The sequence below is a fragment of the Mytilus edulis genome, chromosome 14, assembly GCF_963676685.1.
Source record: "Mytilus edulis chromosome 14, xbMytEdul2.2, whole genome shotgun sequence".
Taxonomy (NCBI): Eukaryota; Metazoa; Mollusca; class Bivalvia; order Mytilida; family Mytilidae; genus Mytilus; species Mytilus edulis.
Window position 1 is genome coordinate 21,207,082 of NC_092357.1, and position 21,067 is coordinate 21,228,148.

The 21,067-nt window shown below is 34.2% G+C and overlaps 1 protein-coding gene across 1 annotated transcript; it reads left to right on the forward strand.

The window, feature by feature from the left end:
* Positions 1 to 107: 107 nt before the first annotated feature.
* On the forward strand, positions 108 to 16,474 carry LOC139504509 (BTB and MATH domain-containing protein 38-like). Its single transcript, XM_071294615.1, has 3 exons — positions 108 to 242; positions 13,797 to 14,181; positions 15,343 to 16,474. Exons 2-3 carry the CDS (start codon positions 13,842 to 13,844, stop codon positions 15,753 to 15,755), a joined length of 753 nt encoding a protein of 250 aa, XP_071150716.1. The 5' UTR covers positions 108 to 242; positions 13,797 to 13,841; the 3' UTR covers positions 15,756 to 16,474.
* The last annotated feature ends 4,593 nt before the right edge of the window (positions 16,475 to 21,067 follow it).

Consider the following 21,067-nt stretch of genomic DNA (forward strand, 5'->3'; position numbering starts at 1 on the left):
GTGTTTTAAAAAAGGTTACTATACACACATAAATACATGAATAGACGATATATTTGTAAAGTAATAACAATACAATCATGAAAACATTACATGTACGACAACATGAGCTAACATTAACACACAGTTAAGATCAGTTAACAACCACGTGATTATCGTGCCACTTTCATTGTACACAATAGGCAGTTAAGTTGGACTATTATATCAATCCCAATTACCTCGATTTAACACGATGACATGAATGTGTGAGTATTTACTAGATCTAAAATAAGTTGACATTAATAAATACTTTATTATTTTTTTTTATATATATGCAAATATTACGACAGGAAATTGAGAAAGGAAATGGGGAATGTGTCGAAGAGACAACCACCCGACCATAGATTTATATTGTAATAGCATTTAATTATTTTATGTGCAAATCAACGACTTGTGGATAATTATGTTTAAGTAAATTCATACATGTAATAATGGTCATAACCAATTTTATTTTTACATAAGACAGTAACCATTTGATTTTCGAGTGGGGAGAGATATGGGGGGTTTTTTTTGGGGAAAAAAAAGCTTATTTCCAGTTTTTGGAGAAAAAAATTAATTTGTTTTTCACCCTGAGAACTGTATCTCATACGTTGACGTATCTGAAAGTATCTATAATTGGTTATAGTTAAATTGATTGTTTGTGGGTTTTTATAGTAAATCGAAAAGGAAAATTTTGGGGGATAGGGAAAGAGCGATTAAAATGTTTTATCTCTTTTATTTTTTTAATATCCCAATTGGTTGGGGTTTGTTTTAAGAAAGTTGGATAATTCTAAATTTGGCTCAGTTTACACATATATATTTTCTTAAATAAAATCTATCTTCAAATATACACCATAGGATGGTTTTATACTGTTATACTGAGGGATGCATTTATTTATATTTTTGAATTTCAACTTTTCAAGAAAAAAAATATTTTTAATTCATAAATGAGTTAATTAGAACTCTATACAGACCCAGTTTACAACTGACCAATGGATGTTCGGCACAATAACTTGTTTATATGAACTCATATGTCATGCTCTATATCTGTCAGTAACAACCATATACATTTGTGTAACCCCGATGCAAATGAATCCGGACGTTGAAGCGTTCGAAGCGATAATTATGACAATATTTTGGATGACACCTATTTTGAATGCCTCGATGCCTTGTTTAAAGCTTAAAGATTTTGTAAAAAAAAAAAAGAATGAATGAGGTAGATACTTGATGCATAATGCAAAGGCATGGTGTAATTTTCTACATTTTATGAGGTAAACATTGTTCAATTTCTTTTTTCACATTAACTTTTGTGTAGTAATACCACCCACTTATAAATAACATTACGAAAAATCAACACGTGCCTTCAAATTTTCATTAGATGTCCGAATAAACACGATATTGTTCTAAATATGTTCATCTTATTCTGTATCGTTCGCTTCACCAAATATGTCAAGTTCGTTGCTCTCTTACGAATAATCCCTGTACATTTCGTTGTCAAAAATGGCAGCAGCACCACCCTTCTTGTGTTTTATTGTAAATTTTCAACTTTAACTTTTGTCGAAGAAGTCAACCATTAATTTATCAGTCATCTAATGCCATAAATGAAATGTTTTGAATTGAAGACTAGGTATTCCCGCGTTATTCAAGATGAAATAGAGTTGTAAAAACATGTATATTAAAGCAAAAAAAAACTCTATATCTGTTACTTTTACTATTTTGATCCTCTCAAATGCAGATGTTGGTCCAAGTTCTCCTTAAAATGAACAATTAGATGAGCTGGCGGAAATTTGTTTGCCGAATGCATGAGATGACGAGTCAAGTCCTTTTCGACTGTTTTATAGTCAATTCCTGTGTTTTGTTTTGCACCACCGTCTTATGTTGGATAAAGGATTCATTTTGACTTGCAAACATGTTAAACTCGCCGCATTATTTACCAGTATCATTGACAGGAGTGGACCCTAAAAAAATTCAGGGGAGTGTCATCAATACTAACTTTCAAAACGTTTGATTTTTTTTAATGGTCAAGGTCATGAATGTAGCAACAAAAAAAGTTACAAATCTGATTTAAATTTATTTTTCTTTAACAGTTGCGAGTTAAAGCATAAACGATTCTATGAACTTCTTAGTTTTAACATAAAGGGTTGACTGGGTTATTTAGTAATTGGAAAATGGTATAACCATGGATTTTTTTTCGAATGGATGTATTCATAAGAGATTACCACGCCCTCTGAACGATAAAAATCTTGCTTCTCTTTGTATAGTCCATATGAGGTATTTTTTAAGGCATAATTTCAGAACATACTTCAGCGCGGTAACTCTGTGGATAAAGGTTTTGAAATTTTCTTTTCTTAAACTATCCTGGATGTGTACCAAACTTCGACAGAAATTTGTTTGTGATGAAAAACTAGATAATATACTTTCCATATCTTTACGGTCCAAGGTCTACCATGACGTACAACTCATCAAATTTATTTTTTTGACGGACATTTTAGGGGCTCAGTATATGAAAATAAAACTTCAATCGTTGCTTACCAAAATAGCGTTAGAAACAAGAAAGTTAGGACATAGAAAGTAGATTTTTTTTACTATTCCCATCCCATCTCGTTGAACAAAAATAACCTTCATATTTACTACTAGTACTTCATCAGCTCGTACTTACTTGCGCATATTGAATTTTGATACATTTATATATATATATATATATTATAATGGGGAAATGTGGCGGTTGGAAATGGGACAACTATTTTCAGAGTTAAAATGAAGTGGTAGTTAGCAATTATAGGCCAATGTACAGCCTTCAATATTGAAAAAAAATCATTAAGTCGGCTATAAAAGGCTCCCACTCGAAAAATACTAAACAATTCAAACGAGAAAACCAACGGCCTGATTTATATTTAGCCAATCCACGGTGGGTATGGTTGTCCTGCGAGAGAACGTTCTGTGCTGGTGATTTGGTCCTGTCAGGTGCTGGTGGGTCTTGATTCTGTGCTGGTGGGTTTGTTTACATTGTAGCAGGACGGCAATAAAACGACTGTTTTGTTGCTTATTTTTTCTCTGATGCGTAATAAGTATCATGCAAAGTATATTACAACAATATTATATTGCAAAATTCGTGCAAGTTCCTTAAACGGAATTGTCCTTATACTGTGCTGGTGATAAGAAAAACGGTCCTGGTTCTGTGCTCCTATGTCCTGGTTCTGGGCCTTTATATTTTAGTTAAAAGGGGCATATATTAAAGATCATTGATGCTGTTATTGACTAATTAACTGTTGTCTGCTTTCTTGAAATTGACATTGTTGTGAATCTGTTTACTGTTATTATGAGAGAAAAAATAGCCCGGCTTTTTTTTTTATTTTTTTTTTTAAATTAGCTGTAATCTTATTTATTGGCCTGTTAATGGAACCCTTCTTGCCCCCTTTCAAGATAAGAAAATATGTTTACGATTTTCGGGATTACGATCATTTTGCAAGATCACCAAACTACGTTGTAATTTATACAACACTTATATAAAGTAGATGATGTGGTTTGTTTGTTGTCAATGGACAAATTTCCATAAGAAACCAAAGGAAGTATGTGTTAACAACCATACGTCATCGTACGACCTTCAAAAATAACCCATAAAATAACAATGTAAAAGGTTTTGCATAAAAATGGAGAGCAAAAATATAGAACAAAGGACTTTTTGAGCGTTTGAATCATATGTCTTTAGCAACTTAAAACACATTTGTTTGTAAATTGTGAACAATTACAGTGAAAGTTTTAAGCTTGGAGTAGTTTCTCGTAAGATTTAAAAGTTGTATTTTAAAAGAAAATGTATCTTATAGCTATTAAGAATCACTTGCTGTATCTGTAAGATATTTTCAACATAATTTGTTTGTCTTTTTTTTTTCGAAAGTTCGATAGAACACTAAAAAAAATCACTATTTTATGAAAGGGCAGACTAGAATATGTCAGAGAATGAAGACGAGATAACCTTTGTACAGAGATTTTTGTAATGTTTAGCATGGGATCAACACAAGGATACATTATCCTTAAAGATCTATTTAAAAGTATTTGAAACTACCGTTTGCTTTGATAATTGTGCCTTCAATTTCAAATATTTAAAATATCTCGTAGCTTCATACTACCGATTGAGTATAAAACAAGTATATAAGTTTAAAAAAGAAATTCTTAGATTAAACACCTATATTTAACTTTAAAAGGTCATAACAGTTTAAAACAATACAAATCTACACACACAAAAAACTGGCTTACTTTCAACTGGTTATCAACCCGAATCGCTATAAGATCATATATAAGCTCACCTGTGTCGAGGGGTCGTGTGAGGTTCATGTATTGTCTTGGCGTCCGCAATTACAAAAAGATCTTTTCTGAAATTACTTGACCAAATGTTACCAAATGATTTTTCAAGAGTGAATCTAGAAAAAACAATATTCATCAACAAACATGACCACTGTCTGTTATTAATTAAATGTATTCGAGTTTTTAGTTACAGCCGATTCCATTGAGTATGTAGGCAAATGTAATATCTTTGGTTAGCTTGCTTGTTAGCTAAGCCGTGAAGTGATTGTTAGGTAAGGTATACTACCCTCCTTTCGAAGTAGCCTGGTCCTACATACAGAAAGATGAGTCATTTGTCGGACTAGTCTACTCGTAAAGTTTATACATAACCTAACAATGACTTTTCTGTTCAGCAAGCAAGATAACCAAAGATATTCCCTTTGTCTACCCACTCATTGAAATCGGCTTTAATATTGCAAAAGTTCAAGCAATTAGGGCAAATAAAATTGAGAATGGAAATGGGGAATGTGTCAAAGAGACAACAACCCGACCAAATAAAAAACAACAGCAGAGGGTCACCAACAGGTCTTCAATGTATCGAGAAATTCCCGCACCCGGAGGCGTCCTTCAGCTGGCCCCTAAACAAATATATACTAGTCCAGTGATACCTACCGAGTAAAAAAAATCAAAAGGCTAATGTCTATCTACATGTACCTTGCACATTTCAGAAAATTCAGATCAGATAACGAAACTGGGTCCAGCAACATTTATAAGCAATTTAAGATTTTGACCCTCACATTTTCCATTCACCACAAATATTCTCGTTACAACGAATCATTTTAAATACAAAAATACCAGTTGCAGCCTTTTCTTTATCTATTAATATATGTATACGGATAAAGCTAGCTATAAAAGGCAGCAGGGTCACCAGGGTGAGGAGTCCATGTCACCTGAAATAAATGCTAAGCATAGATCTAGAAAGCGACAGATAATCATGACATTAAAAAAACTCTCTTCTTTTCGACTTTTTTCGAACAAATTGACACATAAAATGAATTATATAGTATTGTGGAATTTTTAACTTGTGTTCAATTCATTGGTTACACCTTTTACTAGGATAACAATCCTGTCAAGTACATGTATGAGCTGGGAAAAATATTTCAGAAAAGAAGATGGAAATGTGAAAGTTTCCGTGCGTCAGGTGCAACAGCATATGAACAGCTAACATGCCTCGTCAGGGTGGAAGCTAAAAAGTCCACGAAAATTTGATTTAAAGCCTTTATTCGTTCCAACAAAGTAATTGAGATTTTGTTGAGGATTTAACCATCTACGACAACAAGATTTTTTTTTTTTAGAATTTACAGCTCTTCTATAAATATATGCAAAGCAAACCATTGATCATATTGCTTGCTATTATTGTTTGGATGTTTGTAAACGACAGGTAAGTAGTCTGTTTACCATATACTAGAATTTGTTTGGACAATAAACATTAATTTCAATTCCTTTCAGTTTGTATTTTTCCAATCAAATCCCAGTATGTATTGAAACTCCGCCTACCTATTGTATAAAAACATCCAAGCAAACATAGCAAGCAAGTCAATCAAAGTTTTTTTTGCATGCTTTTATAGGAGAGCTGTACTATATAATGCAAAGAAGCGTTTAAGTCTTTCGCCAAAAAAATACTATCAATTTCTTTTTGTTCTATGTAAACTTCCGTACCATTTCCTTCCATTCATGATCATTAAATTGAACTGTAAAATATTTCTTGGTACCTTCTTAATTCCTTTATAAGTCTTATGTAAACATAATTATGACAATAACTGTTGTTAGCACAAGCTTCACTGCACACTTTTAAAGTTCTGCTTCATCAAACATTAAAATGTGAACTTAAGTTTTGAGACTTTTTTAATCGACACGATTGGAATTTTTGTATATGAGAACATGGTTTATCTATTAGTTGAAAAATCGGCTTTGAACTAGCTTTCAGTACCTGCGAGCATTCGTTGTTCAATAATGTGTGTCTTTGTGTTATTATTTTATGTGATAAATTGTTGTGTTGGTACACCACTGTAACAATGAAGGAGGAAATGAGGAGGGTTGGTTGGGTGGAAGTGGGGAGGGGTATGTGGAGCGCTAACAAACATGTCTATGCGGAGCGCTAACAAACATGTCTATGCGGCATGGGCTTTGATCATTGTTGAAGCATCAATGTAAGGGGCATTTAATATCTTAATAAAACTATTCTTATTTTAGATACTATATATTGTTATCTGATATTGGACGAAAGATGTTGCCCTTTTATGTAATTATGTAATACAAGTTACGATCATTTGAAAACACACATTAAACAGCCAAATGGATGCACAAGAGCTAAAATAGGAGTCATAGATTCTATTGACAACAATTATCTGCCCAATTTTATTGATTTTGTAACATTTGTTTCAAAAATGACCAACTTCTTATCTAAAATCACCAGCACCGTATCAGGACCCACCAACACAATGACAGGACCCACCAGCACAGTATCAGGACATGAATAAATTGAGAAAATGCTAAATTTTAATAAATTGCAATGTTTTTTCACAAAATAGTTTTGTCGTGTGGATTGTGGTATAGAAAGCGGACTCTATGGGCATTTTTGTTTTATTTTTTTAGATCTAGATTTTCTGAAAATGAACATTTTTATGTTACACCAGTTACTGAAACAATTTAGAGGGTCAACTTTTTGATGGTTTACATATGAACCCATAAGAAACAAAATTGAAAAATCTCAACTGTTTTCTTCCATTTTTTATAAGTGAAAACGTTAAAAATAATCATTTTCGTCTTTGTTTACATTTTTTCATTGATCACCAGTACCCGTCATGACCGAATCACCAGCACAGAACGTTCTCTCGCAGGACAACCATACCCACCGTGCAATCTATGAAAACACATGTGACAACGGCACCCATTGTACTACAGACTTTTGGCTGTGAACAGGCACACAAAAAAATTTCAAAGGCAATTTGAAAAAACATAATCGTATTGAAAAAGCCTGAATGTAACATCTTTAGAATTAAGTAATATAGGTTTGAGTGGCCCGCTCAAAGCACTTACAGATGTGACATAATTGGACAAGATTGAATTGAATGACATCATCATCAATTATTGTTAACCCAGCTAACTTTATAATGAAGCTTATTGATGTTCACCCTTATCTTCTTTTATCTAAACCCATCGGGTTGACTTGGAAATAAAAAAATATTATAATCCCTGGACTTCTTCCGCATTTCTAAAGTGGGGCGTCCGTTTGTCAGCGACATCTGGTCGAAACGGAGATGTTGTCAATCCGATGCCATTTGAATAACTCTTTGAGCGGGAAGTAGATCTACACAAGGGATGTTGTTTGATTTTTTTTTAGACCTTTAGACAATAGCAAAGGTCAGCTGAATCTGTAAATAATTCACATTGAACCAGTCTTTCGCCTTCAATAACGATTTTTACATAATTTTTATAAAAGTTGAAAAAGTAAAATTTGTCAATACGACAGTATCTATAAAAGGATAAAAAACGTCCAAAATAATTAGCTTTTTTTATGGAAATTATTAACTGAAATTTTTTTTTTATCCATTTTCATGAAAACTGATATCAGAATGCAGCTTAGAATGTGAGACACGAGGCTTGTTATCCGGTGGCGGCGGCGGCGACGACAACGGCGACAACGGCGAACGCAATTTGTATAAAGCTATATATTTCAGAAAGTATAAGACCGGGATGTTTCATTTTCTATATACAGATGCCTTATGCTACAACGTTTCTGTTTGTCACATGTCAAATGTACTTGATAAAAAATCTCTTGATTCTTATCTAAATAAATGTATGAATGTGGTAGATAAGAGATATCACATTTTGAAAATAATTTAGAAGTAAATAATAGAGTACATAATACACCTATTTCCAGAATTAGAAATAAACTTCAAGAACTTTCAAAGCGGTGTGTGTTTGTACCCGCCAACAAAGCAGCCAACAATGTGGTGGTGGTATGCCGTAAATACTACACGGACATTCTTAAGAGTGAAATTTTAAATGCATCTACATTCAAGTCCATCCGCTCCACAGAGAGTCATATAGTAAACAAACATATCACAACCACATCAAAGCTTAAGGCTTTTTTTTTAACATGTGAAGGACTCTACTATGTACTGGCTACCTAAACTACACAAAAAACATTTAAATGTCGTTTCATCTCGGCTTCTAGTAAGTGTTCTACAACTAATCTTTCAGTGCCCTTAACTAGTTCATTAACTACTATTAAAGCGCTTATCATAAACTATTGTAATAAAATATATGAACATAGTGGTATAAACCATTTTTGGAGTGTAAAAAAATCTTTGGATGTTTCAGATAAGTTACGTGCTTTTGATAGTCCTTTTGATTCTGTTGACAGTTTTGATTTTTCTACTCTTTACACTACTCTTATTAAACACAAGTTTTCCTATTTAACTAAATGGTCGTTTGGTAAAGCTGAATGCAAATATATTTGCTGCAACTCATTTAAAGCCTTCTTCTCTAATGAGAAAGGAAAGGTAAATATGCTAGATTAGACCGTTGCTTTTCCCGTTTGAATGGTTTTACACATGTACAAGTTATGTTGGGCCCTTTATAGCTTGTTGTTCGGTGTGAGCCAATGCTCCGTGTTGAAGGCCGTACATTGACCTATAATGGTTTACTTTTTTAAATTGTTATTTGGATGGAGAGTTGTCTAATTGACACTCACACCACATCTTCCTATATCTAGATATACTTACTGGAGATGTGATGAGATGATTGGAGCTGTTAATTTTCTCCTTGATAATATTCACTGGGGTAAAGCTGATGACCGTAACTGCATTCACGGTCATCCCAAGATGTCGGATGAAAAAATAGGTCAGTATCTGTATTGTCTGTTACAGTGTTTCTATATCATTTTCTTCACAAAGGAGACATTGATACGATGTAAATTTATAAAAGATTCACACGGAAATCACAAATTACTTCCGAGAAATGTGCATGAAACAGGAAATTCGATTTTAAAAAATCGCTAAGATGACCGTAAATAACAATCGAGATGACCATAACAGAATCAGCAATTCATAACAAGGCTGACCGTAATTGGTTAAAAGATGACCGTAATTTGTAAAGGATGACCGTAATTTCTAAATGATGACCGTAACTTTTTAAGGATGATCGTCAATTCTAAGAAATATCCGTATTTGTATAACTACTTTTTTGTATCATATGATTAATGGTGTTGATATAAAACGTATTTATATGAGAAGGTAGGAGAAAATAAGATGTGCTTTAAATACGAAGTTCACCATATATATTTTTTTTACGGTAGAGGGTACAATTTTAAAATGAACATACAACAAGACATGCACATGAAAAAGTGGGGAAAACAGGCAAAAAAGCGCGATAAAATGACACCTTACAAGTATAATAAAAAAAAAAGTGTGCTGCCCAGCCTCCAACTAAAAGCCAAAAGATTTTTTTTTATTTCTGGAATTCCTTGTAATGACATATAATAAATGCACTTTTTTAAAAATGCCAATGGATGTACACCCATTGTTATTATATCGTCTTTGATTTCTCTTCTATTTTGTCTTGCAAGTAAAATAACAGAACCTGATTTTAAAATACTGCGACCAAACTAGTGAAGGCGAGCTCCAGCAAAATAGATCCTTAAAATATTCTTGTGCGTATAGCGTATCACAAGGGGCAGGGGCAGGGGCGGATTAAGCCATTTTCAAAAAAGGGAGTCCCAACCCAGGGTAAAGGGGTTCAAACTATGTGTCCCCATTCAAATGCACTGATCGGTAAAAAAAAAGGGGGGTTTCGGACCCCCCTCCCCCTGGATCTACCACTGAGGGGAACCTTGTCAATTTGTATATACAGCAATAGTATTCATATATAAAGACAAACTAAGATTTTAATCAGCTTCCTCTGGAACTATACACACAGGCTCGATTACCGGATATTCATATGTTTGATTAGTGTTTTTATGCTTCATGCATGGGCATTATGTTTTCTGGTCTGTGCGTCCATTCGTTTGTTCGTCCGTACGTCTGCTCGTTCGTCCGTCTGTCCCACCTCAGGTTAAAGTTTTTGGTCGAGGCGGTTTTTGATGACGTTGAAGTCCAATCAACTTGAAACTTAGTACACGGATTTCTCTTGAACTGAATTTTAATGTGCGTATTGTTATGCGTTTACTTTACTACATTGGTTAGAGGTATAGGGGGAGGGTTGAAATCTCACAAACATGTTTAACCCCGCCGCATTTTTGCGCCTGTCCCAAGTCGGGAGCCTCTGGCCTTTGTTAGTCTTGTATTATTTTAATTTTAGTTTCTTGTGTACAATTTGGAGGAAATTAGTATGGCGTTCATTATCACTGGACTAGTATATATTTGTTTAGGGGCCAGCTGAAGGACGCCTCCGGGTGCGGGAATTTCTCGCTACATTGAAGACCTGTTGGTGACCCTCTGCTGTTGTTTTTTATTTGGTCGGGTAGTTGTCTCTTTGACACATTCCCCATTTCCATTCTCAATTTTACTTCTATGATATTGATCTTTCTAATCATAATGCCAAATTACAGTTTTTTCCCATTCTAACGGTCCACTGAACATAGAAAATTATAGTGTAGATGAGGCATGTACTAGAGACACCTCAGAGGGACACATTCTTGTTTTTTCATCTTTTCGTCGTATCTCTGTCAATTTGTATTAAAATTTTAAAGTCGTTATCAATAAATATTTCATTGTTTACGAGAAATTTGCAATTTACTATCATTGTCATGAACTCAAAGTACGGCAAATAGTTATAAATAAATTGATGAAACATGTTTATATTCGCTAACTAAGCCCATATTGAGACAAACACAACAAAAAGCAATGAACACAAATACGGATATTCTTAGAATTAAGGGTCATCATTTAAAAGTTACGATGATCCTTTATAAATTACAGCCATTCTTTACAAATTACGGTCATCTTTTACAAGTAACGGTCATCTGTTTACCAATCACGGTCATCCTTGTTTTAACCAATTACGGTCATCTTGAAAATATCTTGATAATGATTTACGGACATCTTAGCGATTTTTTCAAATTGAATTTCGCGTTTCCTGAACATTTTTCGGTAGTAATTTGTGATTTCTGTGTGAATCTTTTATAAATTTACATCGTATCAATGTATACTTTGTAAAGAAAATGATACAGAAACACTGCAACAGACAATACAGATACTGACCTAATTTTTCATCCCAATGGGATGACCGTGAATGCAGTTACGGTCATCAGCTTTACCCCAGTGAATATTTCTGTACGTTTCGGCAACAAAGTTTATCGACAGGTTGTAGGTATTCCCATGGACACTAAGTGTTCCCCTTTAATAGCAGACTTGTTTTTGTACTGTTACAAATCACAGTTTATGACTAAACTCAGTAAAGACCCGTCGAAATTGTATTTTATTGATAAATTCAACAACACTTACAGTTATGTTGATGATATTTTTTTCGTTAAATAATCAAGAATTTTCTCAATATACTGCTGAAATTTACCCCAAGGAAATTACTTTAAATAAATCAAATTTATTCGATAATAACTGTCCTTTCCTGGATTTAGATATTTCGGTTTTAAACGGGAAACTTCACACTAAAATTTACGACAAAAGAGACGATTTTTCGTTCCCTATTGTTAATTTTCCATTTTCAGATGGTGGTGTTCCTTTGGCACCATCTTACGGTGTTTATATTTCACAGATCGTTCGCTATGACCGTGTCTGTTGTGACGTTTTTGATTTTAACGAACGCAATCTATGTATTGCTGGTAAATTATTTAACCAGGGATATCTTTACCATAAATTACTTAAAACCTTTACTAAATTTTTCCATATATATAAAGATTTGGTTTTGAAGTTTGGTTGTACCTGTAGAAAACTTATTTCAAACGGGATAACACATCCTCATTTTTACGGAAATGTTGTTAACCGTGCCTGGAAATTTAGAAATGATCCATGTAAACTTGTCGCTCCTTTAAATAAACTTATTCTAAAAGGTTACCTATTCAACACTGTAATAAGATCATTGAATATTGTTTTTATTGGTATAAATATTGATTTTGTTATCAGTAAATTAAAAGCTAACTAAAAAAATAACTAATATACATATACATGTGCATGGATCTACAATCTGTCGATACCTGTAACTTGGCATTGCACAAGGTCATGTTTTTCTCTGGCTGTTTATGACGGCTTTACACTAAATCCATTGGATGTTGGATGTGTACGGATTGATAGTTTAGTCTTAGATGCATGATTTTTTTATTAGCTGTTAGTGGCTTTGAACTAGCTGTCAGATAACTGTGAGTACTCTCAGATCTGTTCATTGTGTCTTTTTGTGTCGGGGTGTATAAGTACCCGGCCACGTCCACTTGTATTTTTGTCAATCTGATGAGTTCAGCCTTTCTCAACTGATTTTTATCGTTCGTTCTTATGTTGTACTGTTTTACCACTGTCCCGGGTTAGGGTTGGGATCCCGCTTACATGTTTAACCCCGTCACATTATTTATGTATGTGCCTGTCCCAAGTCAGGAGCCTGTAATTCAGTGGTTGTCGTTTGTTTATGTGTTACACATTTGTTTTTCGTTCATATTTTATATAAATAAGGCCGTTAATTTTCTCGTTTGAATTGTTTTACATTGTCTTATCGGGGCCTTTTCTAGCTGACTATGCGGTATGGGCTTTGCTCATTGTTGAAGGCCGTACGGTGACCTATAGTTGTTAATGTCTGTATCATTTTGGTCTCTTGTGGACAGTTGTCTCATTTGCAATCATACCACATCTTCTTTTTTATATTGACCTTACTTTTATGATTCAGTGACTGCTTGTAAAAGATTAAAGTTTTTGTCATGTGAAATACATGTACATGGATTCACTTATTTTGAGTAATAGGATGAGTATATGTGTTATATGATCGTTCTAAGGTCCTCATGTCCAATAAATAGTTGGCTACATCGCGACTAACCAGTTTAGCACGAGAGCACCATGACAATCAACCAGTTTAGCACGAGAGCACCATGACAATTAACCAGGTTATCACGAAACCACCATGCCAATTAACAAGGTTAGCACGAGACTATCCTGACAATTAACCAGGTTAACACGAGACCACCATGACAATTAACCAGGTGAGCACGAGACCATCATGACAATTAACCAGGTTAACATGAGACCACCATGACAATAATCCAGGTTAACACGAGACCACCATGACAACTAACTACGTTAGCACGAGACCACCATGACAATTAACCAGGTTAGCACGAGACCACCATGATAATTAACCAGTTTAGCACGAGACCACCATGATTAGTTCTGTAACTTATTGATTATCAATTGACTTAGTTTTCAAATCATCATAAAGCACATCTTTACACATCTTTTTCAACTTGTCAATACAAATTCACGTTTCATGTTGTTTTCCAGGTTAACACACCAGTAATATAAGATTCAAAATAAAAGCCTACTACAATGGAGCCAGCTACCGATAAAACACGGGTGCTTCAAAATATTTCACGATTGGCAAAATCGGAAAAGAACTTGCAGATTCCTGCAGACATTGAAGTTGAAGAAGCGTTCACAGCCTTGGCTTCTCCTTTTAATGAACCGAATGTTGCAATCGTAATAGACGAAAGAAAGCTGTATGTACAAAAGGAACAACTTGTAGTCGTGTCTCCTGTGTTTAAAGAAATGTTCAGTTCCAAGTTTATAGAAGGATCGAAGAAAGAAATAACGTTACCTGGGAAAAACTTAAATCATTTCGTACATTTTCTACGATACCTTTGTCCAGGATTCGATGATAAATTAACAGGTAACATAACAATATTTCATTACAGCACCGTTGTTCTACGAAGGGTGATCTGAGCCAGATCACCACTACCAGAGCTTGAATTTCTATGTTCTGCATCTTTCCTTTGTTCTGTTAAATTTCGGCGGGATTGACAAAATCTATGCACGTTAAAACTTTACTTATTTCTTATACGGGAAAGACTAACTATGAAAATTTGTGTAGACATAATTTAATGTATATGGTGGGAATTGAACTCATGACCTTCGCTTATAGACCGACGATCCATATGTATTGCGGGAAAGAGGGGGAAAGCGCAGAAGTTAGCTATTAAAGAAAAGAAGCCAGCGGGACAACTCTTCTCCCGCTGTCATCACTTGTTTCCAGTAACTCCGGCTTCCGTACTGACTTTACAGTTTGAAGATTATTTTAAATTACCAGTTTAAATTACAGAGCTCCATTCATTTGGGATGGTGGTATAAGTACATGTACGTAGCCACGTTCAATTATTTTTCCTTGTTAGATAAAACTTATTTTTCTAATCATTGTTAAACTGCTTTTCGTTTGGGAGGTTTAAATGTGTAGTTTCTGTTGCAATTGCCCTACCGTTGTCAAATTTGAAATATTATACCAACTTGGATCGGTTAGGACATTTTTGATTTTTTTGTTTGAGGACTGCCCTCCATGCAGTTGTCAAATCTAAACTGTCAAAACCTTTGAAAATTTAGAGTTGTGCCAGTTCATATCGCAAATAACTATTTTTATTTGGCATATATTTGTAATCTTTGTGCCGTGTTTGGAAATTTTAAAATTGTACCAGCGTCTGTGGTGTCCGCTTAAAATGTATTAACGTTCAAGATTTTGATAGTGTCTCAATTTGAATATATTGACATGATTCATTTGACATCGTGCTATTACCGAAGAAGGGTATCTGTTATCCGAAATATCTAATATTTGTTCATTTTATAGTTATTTAATAGTGATGTTGTACCCTTTTTGACTTGTTATATAAATATATATATATATATATAAATCGAATTAGAAATCGGAGTTTAGCATTTTTTGTGATTTTACTTTTTATATATACTGTTTGTACAAGAAGAATTTGTAATTCTTTTAAAAGTTTCATATATTTGTAAATTCTGGCATAGGTAAAATCAATAACTGCAACTTATCTTTTTTCAGAAGACACTGTTCATCTGATGTTGCCTCTAGCGGATGAATATCAAACTGATGATTTAAAGAAAAGAATCGAAAAGTTCCTTGTCAAGAGTGTTTTGCGCCGGTTAAAATTCATTTCATCAGAACAAATTATTTTGGATATCATTGAAGCAGAACTCTACAAACTATCTAACTACCTAGATGCATGCATTCAGGTTGCGTCTCTGAAAATGTATGACAACTTGACAAAAAGTCCCAAATTCAAGGAAATCTCACAGAATACGCAACTTAAAATCAGTTTTAGACGATGGGAAGATATGGATACGATTTATAAAAAGGCCATAACGAGGGGGACTGTGTATAGATCCTCATATCAACATGATAGCCATTTAGAAGATCTTGTTGAACAATTAAAACCACACATGCAAGAGAACTAATTGATGTTTCTTTGAGGCTGAAGTTATTAAAGGATACACACACGTTAGTCCATTTTCAATTGGAATGAGGATAAATTCGGCATTACTTACATACATGTATATATGCTTGTTTGTTCTTTCTAAAATATAGATGGTTAAAAAGTTAGCTTATTAGAGAGTAGAAGCCAGCGGAACAACTCTTCTCCCGTTGTCCTATACTAGTTTAGATCCATTAGATTTTGCTATATCGCTTGCCATGTTTGCGATTAAGAATACCGTTACTCCATTCCAATGCTCTCGAATGACACCGAAGAAAACACTTGGCAGATTTCCTATTTTGTCAAAAATATTCAAGTTTTATAAACCAGAACTATCCCTTATGCCATTGAATGATCATCTGGACTTGGTTGCTGTATGTTGACCTGTGACTGCCAAGTTTGGATGATTTTTTAGATGTACTGTCTCATCAACGAACAATTCGCCGTTTCAGAATCTATTGCATTCTGGGTAATATTTTCAAAAGTGTACACCACAACGTCCTGATTGGTTGAAAATGTCATAAACAATGGAAATTTAACCAATGACGTGGCGTTATTTTCATTTTGGGGTACGAACAATGAAATTACCAATGATTCTTTAGATTCTGAAACGGCTAATTAATCAATAATTCCATATATGTATGTGTATGTACAAAAAAAAAACTGAAAGCGTTTACATAAATAAAAAGTGTGTTACATGCGTTTGAATATTGCATTATAATATTAAGAAAGTTCGCTAATCAGTTTCAAAATTAATAACTTTTCATAAAACTAGTATATATTGATCGGGCATTAATCAAGGAATCAAAAAAGCAAAAAAATATATCGAGATCAATGTGCTCGTTTTCGAGAAATTAGCCATTGAAATTGGCGGGAAAATGTTCTCTCTTGATTTTCAAAGCTCACAGACAAGTTTAAGTCTCAAAAACTATTAAAAAATAAATAAGATTTTATAAGACTTTTACAAATGGCTTATAATTATACAAGCAAAAGATTAATAAAAGAAAAATGACGGTCAATGGGCAAACATTTTTAAGGCATTAAAATGGATAAAACCAAAGGATTCCGAAAATCTGACAAATTCCAAAACATGACAAGCGAGCATACTTAAGTAAGAACATATTAAAATCAATAGGTAAAGTTAAATTTGAAGACCGATTGACTACTTGATGCTTAATGATGCGAGGAAAATATTTTCTATTTATTTTAGAATAGTGAATAAACTCCCCATAGATACAATGTACCAGGATGAAATATGTATTTACGCCAGACACGCGCTTCGTCTACAAAATACTCGAGAGTGACGCTCGAATCCAAAAAAGTTAAAGAGGCATAAAGCTATGTATTAAATTGAAAATACAGTTAAGGAGAAAATTTTTAGTTTCATTTGAAAACAAGTTTATGTTGATGCCTTCCAGTGAATGTCACTTAACGAACTGAAATATCACGTTTTACAAGATGCAAAATCAAATATTTAGATTCTAACTTAATGGCTAAACAAAAGGCTGAAATTGGTGGCGAAACTATTTGAATCATCCTTAGCATAATTCTGAAAGTGGTCGGTTTGAAATGTTTCTGCTTTTGTTCTCCTCATTTTTATGTAGTTAACTTATCATTGTTGGAAATGAAATAAGATACCTCAGAAACGACAACACGATAAATATCATTGCCGTCAATTTACTCAGCGAAACGTAAAATGTGCATATAATTAAAATATGATATATGGATGATGCAAGTGAAGGTTTTATTGCGATTAGTGACGAGTCTTGGAACAACTTTCAACAAAAGCTGCTAATTTTATCAGAGACATACCGTATGGTAACTATATATATATTTCTAGATTGAACAGTAATTATTATTGATTTGATCAAATATACCATTGACGAATAAGAGTTGCATGATCTTAACCACAAAATTATTTACAAGTCAGAAAGGCAATTCGGGAGTTCCTTTTGAAACGGATATTTCATCAGTAGGTTCTTGCAGAGGTCGTCAAAAGAAAACGTTGTATAACAAGTCATAAAAGAGCGACCTGAATTAATGTAACTTGCAAATTGATAATTAATGTGCATCTTCAATGCTTCAGCGTTAATTTAAAGTAGTAAGCAGAAACATACATATGGTAATCGTACTGACTAATGAATACGACTGATATATAGACGTAACTGTGTTGCTACATTGTATGTATAAAAAAGATGTGGTATGATTGCCAATAAGACAACTGTCAACAAGTGACCAAAATGACACAGACATTAACAACTATAGGTCACCGTACTGCCTTCAACAATGAGAAAGCTCATACCGCATAGTCGGCTATACAAGGCCCCGACATGACAATGTAAAACAATTCAAACGAGAAAACTAACGGCCTTATTTGTATATAAGATTAATGAAAAACAAATATGTAAGACAAAAACAAACGACAACCACTGAATTACAGGCTCCTGACTTGGGACAGGCACTTACATAAATAATGAGGCGGGGTTTAACATGTTAGCTGGATCCCAACGTGTTTGTTTGTTTGTTTTCCCCCTAAACTGGCTAGAGGTATATAAGAGGCATGAGATCTCAAAAAATATGTTTAAACTCGCCGCATGCTTGTGCTTGTCCCAAGTCAGGAGCCTCACGCCTTTGTAAGTCTTGTATGCTTTTGAATTTTAGTTCATTTATATATTCCTAAGTTAAGTATGAAATCTTTTAAAACTGAACTCCTGGCGACATTTACTCGCTGTATTGATGACCCATCCGTGTAACTCGGCTGTTATCTGCTCTTTGGTTGAGTTGTTGTCTCTTTAAAACGTTCTGCATTTCCATTCTAAAATGTTTTCCTTCGATTAACTGCTCATAAGGTTTTACCTTTTCTAGATGGATATGTTTCGCCTCTCCTGAATACTTTTTATCTGTACAAAATGCAATCAAAAGAGATTTGGGCCTTTGCCGAGGATAGCAATACAAATAATTCTTTCTTATATTGTTTTTATTATAATTGTCGCGTTAGAGAAGGTACAAAATGTAATTGTATTCTTTCTTCGCAAAGTCTGTTTTTGAATTTCGCTTAGTATGTTCTTTTTTAAGGTAATTTAAACATAAACATGATAAATACGAAGTATCAAATTCGACAAAAATAAAGACTAGTACAATGCAGCAATCACCCGTAAAAACACTGATACATAAATAAAGAAGTCATTTTTGTCGAGCCTGCAACTTTTGTTGCAGAATAGGGCGGCGGCGGCGTTAGCTAACTTCTTAAAAGCTTTATATTTTAGAAGGTAGAAGACCTGGATGCTTCATACTTTGTATATACATACCTCATGTTACGAACTTTCCGTCAGTCAGATGTCCAATGTCCTTGACCTCATTTTCATGGTCAGTGACTACTTGAAAAAAGTTAAGATTTTTTGTAATGTTTAATTCTCTCTTATAAGTAATTTGATAACTATATTTGGTATGTGCGTATCCTGCAAGGTCATCATGCCTGTCAGACAGTTTTCACCTAACCTCGACCTCATTTCATGGATCAGTGAACAAGGTTCAGTTTTGGTGATCAATTCCATATCTCAGATACTATAAGCAATAGGTCTACTATATTCGGTGTATGGAAGGAATGTAAGGTGAATGTAAGCAATAAGTCAACTATATGTGTCGTATTGAAGAATTGTTAGATGTACATGTCTGCCTGGCATGGTTCATCTGACCTTGAGCTCATTTTCATGGTTTATTGATCAATGTTTCGTTTTCTTTGGTTAATGTTAAGTTTATGTGACAGTTGTAATAAAGCTTTATATTGAGGTCTATCAACATAATATCAATGATTAGTAAAGAAGGCGAGCCATTTCAGCGTGTGCACTCTTGTATAATATAGTGATACAACACAATCAACGATAACTCCAGACAAAATGTCTCTGGAACTGGCATGTCGGTTAACTGCTAGTAGTCTGTTGTTATTTATGTATTATTGTCATTTTGTTTATTTTCTTTTGTTACATCTTCTGACATCGGACTCGGACTTGAACTAAATGTGCGTATTGTTATGTGTTTTCTTTTCTTCATTGGCTAGAGGTATAGGGGGAGGGTTGCGATCTGATAAACATGTTTAATCCCTCCGCAATTTTGCGTCTGCCCCAGGTCAGGAGCCTCTGGCCTTGAAGGCAGAAAACTTTGCTCAGTGCTCGGAGTACAAAAATCATTCTCGAAACATGAAATCCAGCAATTTGATTGTTTGATTTTCAAGTCTGAGTACAAAAATCATGCTCGAAAGTTTTATGACCGTGAGGCCCGGCCTTTGTTAGTTTTGTGATTTTTAATCTTAGTTTCTTATGACGTCCACTATCACTGAACTAGTATACATGTACATATTTTTTAAGGGGCCAGCTGAAGGACGCCTCCGGGTGCGGGAGTTTCTCGCTACATTGAAGACTCATTGGTGGCCTTCTGCTCTATGGTCGGGTTGTTGTAGCTTTGACACATTCCCAATTTCCTTTCTCAATTTTATTTTTTCTTTATAGTTGAATATTTATTATCGTTGGAATATCTGTTGTTCAAATGAATCAAATGCCGCATTCGTATATGAAGATAGAAATGATGTGTATAAAAGGAGCAACTTTTCCATGTCGCCTGTGTTTGAAACAATGTCCAATTCTAAATTCTAGAGGGTTAGGAAAAGCCGACATGGAAAAAATTAAATCACTTAGATCATTTTCTACGAAACCAATGTACAGAATAAGTTGATGACTTAACAGGACAATTACAAAAAGGCAGGTAATGAACTAACACCTAATTTTATTTATGGGCCAACTAAAGCCCGGCTACATGTTTGAGATGGACTCGCTGAGTTGAAGACACATCGGTTGCCTTGAGCTGTTTTCTGTCCCTGGGTAGGGTTGTTGATTCATAAACGTAGTCCTCGTTTCCATTTTCCATTTTATATGGTATCTGTACATATTGTTTTTGTTAAATTTTTCTTTTGCTTTTGTTAAGCTAAAAATAACTTCTTTCTATTTTAACAACATGGTGGTTATAATGAAAGATAAAATATCAAAAACAAAGACAATGCAGTTTCTGTCAATTTCACTGTATCAGTACATGCATGTGACGCAAATGGCGCAAAAAGCAATGAAACAGGTCTTCGACTAAATGTCACAGTGAAACCTTCAACACGAAGGGAAAAAACGTTCACCTCATTTAAGTTTTAGACAGGCCAGAGCATCTGCTTGAGTAGAAAGTCTTGCAAAAATATTTCGGGTAGACCTTGTAAGATGTAACACCACTAGTTCAGGTTTAGGAAGAACACTACAA